This window comes from Diaporthe batatas, assembly GCF_019321695.1.
Source record: "Diaporthe batatas strain CRI 302-4 chromosome Unknown Contig00005, whole genome shotgun sequence".
Taxonomy (NCBI): domain Eukaryota; kingdom Fungi; phylum Ascomycota; class Sordariomycetes; order Diaporthales; family Diaporthaceae; genus Diaporthe; species Diaporthe batatas.
In genome coordinates, this window is record NW_025408552.1 from 2,168,005 (window position 1) to 2,179,077 (window position 11,073).

An 11,073-nucleotide genomic window follows, 5' to 3' on the forward strand; every position below is an offset into this window, starting at 1 on the left:
TCAGACTGCAAGCAGATAGCGCGTCACGTCTTTACGCGTCCAGAGACTGATCTGGAAGGACTTCAATACAAGCCGTCCGAAAGTCACCGATTCGACCCCATTTCCGAGGCAAGGACGCGAAACACCATAGCGCATTCCAATCTAGTGTCCTAATGACAGCTGCAATGCTCCGGATCTTCAGGTCCAATTCGGATCTATGACGAAAAACAACCTCAAAGACCACCTCGCCTGGTTGTTGGGCAATCTCCAGCTCTCCGCCCCCGTTGGCCCGTCTTTCCCAACTGCCAACGACGCATTCGAGAGCTCACGAAGCTTCGCCTCCCTCTCCTCGCTTCCCAGCTCCGGAGAGCCCAACGCGAGGGTGCCCGGCCCGGCCCCCGCAGCGCCTTCGTCCTCGACAGTAGAAGCACCTTCAATTGATTTCACCATAGATGACGACTCGCTGGCAGAAATAGCGCTGGAGGATATCACAAACGGAAACAGGCAGGAGCAGGGCATGGCGAGACTCGCCGCAAAGTCCACGAGAAAGCCATCTCTGGTCTCAAAACAGGAGCAGCTCCCGACACCGGCGCCATCCACGGCCGGAGGTGGTCGATACTACCAGGCGTACGCTGCGTCTCTCAGCAAGGATGAACAGCAGAATACGCCGGCTAAATCGAAGCAGTCAACTGCGGGTGCAGTGCGACCTTCAATCAACAGGCCCACTAGGCCTGTACCATGGACCGCCGCGGACATTCCCGAGGAGGACGACGATGGATTTCTCGACCTCACGACAGTGGAAACTGCCAATCCTGATGCGATAGAGTCCACTGAGGCGGTACTCACTCCCCGTGGTAGGAAGAGGAAGAGCGGCGAGATGACCAAGGCCTCACCAAGGAGGAAGGAGCCTGTTGAGCCAGAAGACGACGAGTACCCCGACATTGCCGATTTTCTGGACGATGACATGATGACCCCGGCAATGCTTAAGCGTCGTGCTGCTGGTACCCAGTCAGCCAGGAGGAGTCCAACTAAGCCGCGTCTGGCCTCTCCGGACGGTACCATACTTACACAACGTACGGTCACGCAGACAGTGAGTACGACAGAGACGCGATTACGCAGGCCATCGAGCAGCATGGGCCAAACACCAAGTCTGGTCGGCCCACAAAGCATTGGCAAAAATGAGTCGCCGTTCAAAGTGGAATCCGTGAAGCAAACCACGCGGCCACAGAGTCCTGGAGGCAAGGTTGAGGAGTTCTCGGATGATGGCTTCGCATGGAGCTCAAGTCCTCAAATGTCCCGCCGGCGCGGACGCAGCGATATTATAATGGACTCCGACGACGAGTTTCAGACACCTCCATCACGCAAAAACTCCAATGTACCTCTAATAAATGATGCAGCAATTCCCATCTCGCAACAGGGGCACGCCCCAATCGGTGCAAAACAGGACATACCTATCGAGGACAAATCTCAGTCGTGGCCTGAATCAAAGCGGCCCTCAGAAGCGCCTGAGAGCGAATTTGTCATCAGAAGCTCGCAACCTCTGGCACAGACCGACGCCATGGACATTGACAATCGCACTGATAGACTTGAGCCAGCGGGCGTCACAACGAGGGTTGATCCCCACAGCTCGGAGACAGATGGTGCAACTCTCGTCATGGATCTATTCCTGGAAAAACCACATGTCGTACGGCTTCTTACAAAAACGGTCAACGAGAAGTTGGCAAAGAACTCGGCAGATTTCGCAAGATCACTCCGTGAGAAATGGCCTCCCGAACGGAAGTTGCAGGTGAAAAAAGAGAAGGAGCCGTTGTTGAAAGAGAAGAAAGCTCTATCAGATCTGAAAGTCTCTCACGAGGCCTACAAGGTCCTTGTGGAAGAGAAGGAGGACCTTGTGACTCAAATTGGCATGTTGTACGATGCTGATGAAGACACAACTGAGACCGAAGCTCGAGTCGAGGAGTTGGACTTGGAGATTGAGCAGAAAGAGCGGAATTTGAAGCAAGCTCTTGTGACCGCCGGTGTCACCAGCCCTGCTATTTTTGAGGGCCTTCCAGACCCACCACCCGAAGGGCCTGAACCATCCGACCCGACCAACAAAGCAAGTTCAGCCAGGGTAACACCGTCATCGTCGAGAGACACCACTCGTATACCGGAGTGTCTTTCTCAAGTTGTCAAACAGACCCAAAATGTCGCGGCAGCACCAAGACAACAGAAACAATTGGCAGATCTCGTGGGCTCCTCAGAGGTGGTCAAGCCACCAGTGCCACAGTTCCGGCACGAAGAGCCACGATCATCCCGAAAAATGGGGAGCCATGCCACCTCCAGACCTCATTTCGCAGCGCAAGACGATATTGACATGGACGACCTGCTAGACGACGACGATGATGATCTCTGGGCACAACCCTATCAATCCAATGCCAGGTCTCATATACCATCTTCAACAAAAGCTGCTGCCGCAATGAAGTCCAAGAGCCCGGCGAAACTTAAAGTACGGCGGCAAGAGAACCACAGTGATTATGGCGATGGCGATGACGATCTCGCAGCTATGGTGGCAATGGCTGAAGAAGCCGAGGATTTTGAGCAAAGGCAATCTTCCATTGAAAGTCGAAGTAACCCTCGAGCGCGATCAGTCTTGTCCGAGACGTCTGGGAACAATGTTAGCACAGCAAGGGTCAAGGCCACATCCAAGAAGCCCGTCAAGCCAGTACCGAAGCCTAAGATACCCCAGGAACTTTTGAAGTTTCCCTGGTCCAGTGACCTGTTGAGGGCTTTCAAGGACAGGTTTCGCCTGGAAGGCTTCCGGCACAACCAGCTTGAGGCTATAAATGCCACTTTGGATGGCAAGGATGCCTTTGTCCTCATGCCAACAGGCGGTGGAAAGTCTCTATGCTATCAACTACCAGCTGTCATCAACAGTGGCAAGACCCGAGGTGTGACTATTGTTGTCACCCCTCTGCTCAGTTTGATGCAAGACCAGGTCGATCACTTGACGGCCAGGGGCATCGTGGCGAAGGCTTTCAGTGGCGATACTGACAGGCAAGAGAAGGACAACATCCTGCAAAGCTTCAAGTTGAGAAACCCAGAGCATCATGTTCAGCTTCTATACGTCACACCCGAAATGCTCAGCAAGAGTTCAGCGTTCAACAATGGCCTCAAGAACTTGTGGGCAAGCAAGAAACTGGCTCGGCTGGTCATCGATGAAGCACATTGTGTGAGTCAATGGGGCCACGACTTCAGGCCAGACTACAAAATGCTCGGCGAGGTTCGGCGCAAATACCCAGGCGTACCAGTCATGGCTCTGACAGCCACAGCGACCAATAATGTCATAGTTGACATCAAGCACAATCTTGATATGGAGGGATGCACTGTTTTCTCCCAAAGCTTCAACCGCCCAAACCTGTATTACGAGATCCGGCCCAAGGAGAAACAGCCTGTTGAACGCATTGCCGATATTATCAACGAAAGATTTGCTGGCAAGACAGGAATTGTCTATACGCTCTCGAGAAAGCAGACTGAAAAGATTGCCAAGACGCTGACGGAACGCGGAATCAGAGCTGAACATTACCACGCAGCCTTGCAGACCGAGGAAAAGGCTCAAGTGCAGCGAGATTGGCAGAGTGGCCGAGTCAAGGTCGTGGTTGCTACCATCGCTTTTGGTATGGGAATCGACAAGCCAGATGTCCGCTTTGTGATACATCATTATCTCCCGAAGAGTCTGGAAGGCTACTATCAAGAAACCGGCCGTGCTGGCCGTGACGGACTACCATCAGACTGCATCCTGTTCTTTGGCCATGGGGATATCCACAGCCTCAGGAAAATGATCGACGATGGAGACGGTAGTCGCCAGCAGAAGGAACGCCAAAAGGAAATGCTCAATCGTGTTGTCATGTTCTGTGAGAACTCGCGCGATTGTCGCCGCAGTCAGCTTCTTCACTATTTTGGCGAAACATTCTCCCGCGACAAGTGCGAAAAGACTTGCGACAACTGTAGGATTGGCGGTACCTTCGAGGTCGCAGACAGGACGAAATATGCTGTGGCAGCCTTGGAGGCTGTCATGTACCACACGCGCCTGACCTTGAATCAGTGCACCGACGTGCTCAGGGGAACGAAGAAGCCCGATGGAGATGAAGAGGGCCAGTCATTCCATGGCATTGCAAGACACCTCAAGAAGCCTGAGGTGAGCAGTGTCATCGTCAGACTCGCTGCAGAGGGGGCCTTGGATGAAGAGAACCGGGTCGGCGGTGGCGGGATAGCCATCCAGTACTTTATCGTGAGTTTCCATCACAGGCCGATTTGGCACAACACTCACTGACTCGTTCACAGCTCGGTCGCGAGGCAGCTAGTTTCTTGTCTGGAGGCCGCAAGCTTGAAGTAGTGGTGCGGACCAGTGGTGATAAGAGCGCCCCGGCCAAGGCTACGAAGAAGAAAACCACGAAGGGAAGAGTTGCATTAGACGATCACGAAGAGCTGGCCAGACCAGCGTCAACGTTGGTGTCTTCTCCAGTACGCCGCGGTGCTGGAAAATCTCGAAAGGGCAAGGCTATTGCAGCCTTTTTTGACGAGGAGGCTATAGCTGAAGATGACGAGCACCCCGATCTCGAGCATGAGCCGGCCCTCCATTACAATGGCTACGAAAAGGACGATTTCTGTGTGCCCGATGACGAGGACGACTACTTTGAGCCAGTTCGCAAGACGGCCATCAAATCACGGCGCCAGCGCACACTCGAAGAACTTGGCCCACCCATCTCAAGGATGGCCGACAATGGCGCGCTGGATGATGTTCACGAGATGATTGTGACAGCATTCCTGGAAGAGGCCAAGGACTTGGAGGAGCGATTGCGCAACAATAAGGGCTTCCGCCGGCCACTCTTCACCGAGGCCCAGCTCCGCCTGATGGCAGTCAGATGGACCACGACGGTCGACCAGATGCGCCACATACCTGGAATCAAAACAGAGCATGTCGACAAGTTCGGGACCAAGTTCATCCCCGTTGTCAAGCAGTTCCACGAAAACTACCGCGAGATGATGGGCCAGGGCGACGACGGCGCGATGGCGACCATACCCGGCACGGCGGGGCCATCGTCGGCGCGCCGCGCCACGGAGCCACAGGGCAATTTCATCGACCTGGTCAGCGACGATGATCACGATGACGACGAGGGGGACGACGAGGACTACGACTACGAAGACCCGGGCGTCCCGTCCAAGTACTTTGGCGGCGGCGCCGCGGCCGACGACCCGATACAGAGCCAGCTGGACGGCTGGTCCGAGCGCTACGCGGCGACCTCGCAGGTCGACGACTCCCGGCCCGCGTCCCGCGGCCGCGGCGGCGCATCCAAGAGGGGCGGCGGCCCCAAGAAGAACTACTACCGCAAGGGCGGCGGCGGGGCCAGGTCGTACGGCGGAGTCTCCAAGGCCAAGGGCCGGAGGACCAGCGGTGGGTCTTCGAAGGCCGCCGGGGCGGGTCGGGGTGGTTCCAGGTCGGGTGCTGGGGGAAGGGGAGGGGGAGGGGGCGGGGGCGGAATTGCTGTCATGCCGTTTTGATTTGTTTATCCGGACGAGATCACGGATTGCTGGCTGTTGGGAGTGTTTTTGGCCGTGAAAGAATCGGGGGCACACGTTGTATGGATGGCGAACTAGGGAGGGGGTTGGCGCCTGTGTTTACGCTCGTTGCATTGCTCTGGCTGCGAAATTTACATGCAAGGGCGGAATTTGTATGGCGTTGGTCGGGATGCATTCTTATAAACGATGGGCAGAATCATGCAGATATGTATATCTGCCACTGCATCAATCTAGTCACATATCCACAGAGAACGCAGCGCATGAGAAAACGATAAAAGTGCGAATGTCAGCAAAGTACCAGTATCAATGGTAATCTTTCCATTAGACTTGCAGTAGACTGCGGGTATATCATGGGCTGAAGAGATCCCGGAAAATCAAATCCTGTCTGTGGGGGCAACAAAAGAAAAACAGAAGGCGAGGATTTTCCTTTGAACCGATGGGGTTGCCGTCTACCACCTTTTTTGGAGACCAACAAGACCATTCCCTTTCCCTCCCAAAAGCTGCCAACGTTCTTTTCTGAACGGCAGTGAAATTCCGCTATGCAATTTGGTGTGTTGTCGATATTGTGATAAAATGAATGGAAAGATGAGAACAAAAAAAAAGGTACGGGCAAGTAGTTTTGCAACACTCCGCCCGCCCCCACTCCCAAATCCTTCACGCCGTGTTTTGTCCTAGGAAGAAACAAAGAGGACATTCCCCCAGAGCCAAACGACAAGTCCCTTCGTAAGTGAAGCATATTCCGACCAAGGCGTGTGTCCGCGTAGGGATGAAGATTAAAACAAAATTATATGCAGCGAATGTAAGATTGTGGTGTTGCGGAGCCTGACCTTCCCTGTAATGGTCTCGTGGGCGTTGGTGAATTCTGGTCAGAAGATAATCCGCGTGCCACATGAAGTTGACATTCAAAATCCCAAGTAGTAATTGTTATTTCCCGCCATTTGAAATTTCTCGTTCTTGTGTGAGATGGTTCGATTGCCGAGGTCTTCCTCTGTGCAATGATGGTTCTGTCGTGGAGCGTCGGCACGTGGCAATTAAAGCTTTGTAGTATGCCGCAAACGCTCTGCGCGTTGGTAGGAGAAGCGAATGTGTGATTTGGAAGAAGGAAATCCGTATGTCGGCTGGCGAGCCCCTCTGCCGGAGATGGGGCTCAGAGTCTAGGCCCCCTTTATTCCTCCGTCAGCAACTCAGGCTCAGGAAGTGACTGTGATTGCTTCTTGGTGGGCAACCACGCCGGGGGGCCGACTCTTGTTGGCGGCCGGGACAGGTCGGCCGTGATCTCCTCCCGGACCTTCCGGCACCAGGTGAGCAGGGCGTCCTCGAACTGAACCCAGACTTCGGGGCTGCTGTTGTAGACCAGGCCCAGGGCGTCGACCTTAAGACCGGTGACCTCCCACCTCAGCTCAGCGGCCTTGGCCCAGTAGCGGATGTTGTCGGCGCACCTGTATGGCTTCTGAGTGTCGGTGTGGAAAGTGCCGATCATGCCGAACCGACGGCGCGACTTACGCACCGCGGCGTTGTGCAGCTGGACCAGGCGCAGCCCGTTCTGCAGGCTCTCCAGGAACGGGTTTGGTAGGTCCTGTTCCTCTAAGGGCCTGGAGCGGTCAATGGGCATCCACTCAGGCAGCGCAGGGACTTCCATAGTGCTACCGTCAGGGGCCGGGGCCTTGGTCGTGTTGGAGGGGCCGTCCAGCATGCTCAGAATGAAGGCGTACTCCCTCTGCACCTCGGTGCCAGCGGGCCAGTCCTCATCCTTGAGCCAGGTCCAGCTTGCGCGCTCCTCGGCCTCGGCAGCCTCGAGCTCCTCCTCCTCCTTGAGCATCTGGAACAGCCCCGCCGTCCAATCCTCCATAATCTTGACCTCATCGTCCCGCATGCCGCCCTGGAAGTCCCGTGTCGCCATACGCTTGAGCATATCCATGACGTTAAAGAGCTCCTTGCGCAGCTCCTTCTCCGGTTTGATCGAGTCGAGCCGCTCGGGGGCGTCGTGCGAGGTGTAGTAGACCTTTGCGGCGCGGATTGCCAGGGTCATGACATCCAGCACGTGCATACCTTGGACCTCGAACCAGCCGGGCGCCTGAATCGTCGCCTTGGAGAGCTGGCGCGCGTGAGACGGGGGCGTAGGCGAGTCAGTCAGCGAGGTGACGGAGACGTTGGACTGCGCCCGCGACCGGCTCTCGCCTTCGTACGGGTTGACCCTGTTTTTCTTGGCATAGTCCACCGCCTCGCCTGCCATGGTCAGTGCCGTCCTGAGGTCAGCCTTGAGCTGACGGATGGAAGGCGGCTTGGGAAGCGGCTTCTCCCTGTGCTTGTACGTGCTGGTCGTGGGAGGCAGGACATTGGGGTCGGGCTCCTCCCACTCGTCAAAGTCAAGCTCGTCGTCATCGTCGGCCGTGGGGCTGTCGGTCATGTCGATACCAAAATGTGAGCCTCCCATGTCCGGGCTGGTGCCCAAGTAGCCCGACTCGGCGTCCGACGTCACGATCCTCGGCGTGTTACCGGAGGCTGTTGCAAAATCGAACGAGCTCAGGCTGCTGAAGTCGAGTGTCTGTGCCTTTGCCTGCCTGTTCTTGCGGGCCAGCTGTGCGCCCTTCCCGTCCAGCAGCCCGGTGCGTGCAAAGTAGTACTGAAGATGTGCGATGCTGCCGAGGCTCAGCACGCTGTCCCTGCTCCTTGCGGAAGTTGCAAAGTCGGTGCCGGTGGGCCTCATGTAGCCTCTCTTCCTCGGGACGGGCTTGCCGGCCACACCAAAGTTTCCTGTCGAGTGCCTGACATTCTCTGTAGGGCCCAGGTTGAGGGCTGGATTCCTGGCGGTGGCAAGGAAGCTTGCTGAGGAGTGTCGGCTGGCGGTGGAGCCGGAGGAGTCGCTGCCGATGGACGCCCTTGTGGAGTGTGAGCCATACGAGGCAGTGGAAGCAGCCGAGACGGAGCGTGGTGATATGTCGTCAAAGTCTGCGAGGTCTGCTCCCAGGGCAGCACTTGGCTTGGCACCAGGAGGAGGGGTCTGGGATCGTTCGCGGTGGGTGGCGGCCATGTTGGAAGTAGGCGGTGCCGGTAGTGCAGGCAGGCGAGCAGGGCAGGGCTTGGCAAGGGTTGTTGGGGGTGGAATGGATATGTTGTGTATGTCTGAGGGATGGTGAGCAGCGAAGCTAACCACAGCACACAAATGCCAACAAGGAGTTGGAGGTCTCGCGAGTTTTGTCGATGTGCCAGCAAATCCAGAGAAGCAAGAGAGCTCGAGAGGGGGGGAGAGAAGATGGACAGAGAAAAAAAAAGAGAACGGGTTAAGTGACGTGTTTCGAGGCGCGACCAGTGACTGGAACTCGGTGCCTCACGAGCCGGGGGGGTATAAAGTAAATAAAAAGGGGCCGATTTGCCCAGCAACGAAGTGGCAGACCACGGGTGGAGGGATGGCGTGCAGATGGAGAAACGCGGGTAGGAACTGATTGAGCGAGTCTGTCTCCCTGGTAGGAGCGGGTCTCGAGCTCGAGGGGCCGTTCAAAGAGTGAATTAGGACTGTATGCACTATGACGAAGTCCCGAATAGTGACAAGATAATAATAATAAAATAGCAATAAGGAGAGGTGGGAAAGGGCAGAGGGCAGAAGGGCAGAAGGGCAGAAGGGCAGAGGCAGATGCAGATGCAGATGCAGACGTGAATTGAGATTGAGGCAGGCAGGCAGTCTTGTCTGAGAAAGTAAAATGGCCCCAAGAATTGCTCGTGAGACGTAGCGAGGGTGGGGCATAAACGTCAGGCGTGAGGAAGGGGGGCGTGATTGCTTATTGCGAGGGGGGCCACCAGCACAACGCATGGATCCGCAACGGCTTTTGGGCATTGGTGGTACAGAGGTACTCCGTACCGAGGACACTCGCTGCAGGAAGTATTGGCTCACAAAGTCTGGCAGTCTGGCAGTCTGGCAGTCTGGCAGTTCACGGGGCCGTCGGCGGACCCTTCCTTGGTGCCATGCCAGCTGGGTGGCCTGGGGCCCTGGGTGCCCTGGTACCCTTGGGGCAGGTGTGGAGCTTGATGGGGTCGTGATTCAGAGCTCCATGTTCAGATCAATCCAAAACAATCAGGCTTGGAAAAGCCCCGATTCGGCCGCGCCGCTCGTGAAACAGGCCAGCAGTCTGCTTGCTGCCCTTGTACTGTGGTGCCGCACACAGTCTGAACAGGCAGACAGGCAGACAGGCTGGACAGGCTGGACAGGCTGGACACACTGGACACGTTGTAGCGTGGTGAAGGCGTTGAATCTTGGGTGACACCTCTTTTCCCTCCCTCCCTCTCCCTGCCTGGCATGTCCTCTGGCCCTCCTCTTGTCTGCTGTTGTCCCTCGCCTCGGGCACGCGGGCTCCGGCCAGACTGGGCCTGTTGGGCTGATGAACTGCCCACCCACGCCCTACGGGCTCTCCGGATAAACTCACCCATGGCTGCCCTCGTCTTCCGATAGCGTGGTCGTGTCATGATGCTCTCCAGTCGGCCTGCCTCGATCTCAGATGCACGCAGCCAGCTCCCGAGGACCCCAAGGACCCCAAGGATCCCGAGGCCGCGCATCGTCCGGGGCCAATCGAAACAGCTCGGCTCCTCAACCGACCGTTTTGCCGTGTGCACGTCCAGGCCCAATCGATGAGAAGACACTCGACTCGGCATGTACGGAGCGGGCAACCAGGGCTGTCCGAGTATGCGATGTCTACCGCCCGGGCAACCACGCCTATGCTGATCATCATGAGCCCTTGACGTCTAGAATTACCGTGGAATTGGATGGAATGGCGCCTCCGTCACACTCATCAAACGGGACAGGGGTCCTCACGAGGCAGCCAATTACATCGGGTCCTGCCTGCTGGCCGCCAGCCTTGCCCCAGGACGGTGGTGCACACCAGCCAGTGCCGTGGCCTCCATATGTATGTCTTGCTATGTACGGAGTACGAGACCAAGGTACGGAGTGCCACGTACGTCGTGGTCGGCACCCGCCAGCAGCGAAGAGGCCCGGCCGTGGCAGCGTGGCTGGTAGCATTGTCAGCTCGGACTGGCGTGTGCCCCGTCTGCAACGAGCCGACCCTCGCATGCCCCCGGCTGCCCGGCTGCCCGGACGCACATTGTGCCTGGCTAAGGCTCCTTGGTGACAATCTTGTCCAACCACAAACCCAAGTGATCGGTAGCGTGGACGACTAGTCTGTCTGCATGGTAACGGCGAACGGGCGAACTGGGCGACTAGTCCTGCCTCCCGAGGCCTGCAGAGCATGCAGAATGCCATGGTTGGTTGGCACTGTACACTGTATGTGTTGTGTCCCTGTCGTCATCAACACGAAGGCCGAGATTGCTGGAAATACATCTCCACACTGACACAGTCGCCAAAAGCGGCACGCGTGTCGCACTTTGAATTTCGGTTCCGTCCGTCGAGCCGATCCCTGACTGTTCAGCTCATGATGGACACACACTATTGAGCTCCCAGGGCTCCCTCCCACAGCCCGGATCACACGGGGACTGGGCTGACTGGGTGACTGGTCGAGACTGGCTCGTGGGAACCCTGAGTCGACATCT

General features: G+C 56.7%; 2 protein-coding genes across 2 annotated transcripts; one reads left to right on the forward strand and one right to left on the reverse strand.

Moving 5' to 3' along the window:
• The first annotated feature begins 24 nt into the window (after nucleotides 1-24).
• On the forward strand, nucleotides 25-5,785 carry KVR01_005496 (uncharacterized protein). Its single transcript, XM_044790559.1, has 2 exons — nucleotides 25-4,249; nucleotides 4,303-5,785. Exons 1-2 carry the CDS (start codon nucleotides 197-199, stop codon nucleotides 5,518-5,520), a joined length of 5,271 nt encoding a protein of 1,756 aa, XP_044645941.1. The 5' UTR covers nucleotides 25-196; the 3' UTR covers nucleotides 5,521-5,785.
• Nucleotides 5,786-5,799: 14 nt separating this feature from the next.
• On the reverse strand, nucleotides 5,800-9,789 carry KVR01_005714 (uncharacterized protein). The gene has a single exon (XM_044793612.1). It carries the CDS (start codon nucleotides 8,567-8,569, stop codon nucleotides 6,704-6,706), a length of 1,866 nt encoding a protein of 621 aa, XP_044646159.1. The 5' UTR covers nucleotides 8,570-9,789; the 3' UTR covers nucleotides 5,800-6,703.
• Between the last annotated feature and the right edge of the window lie 1,284 nt (nucleotides 9,790-11,073).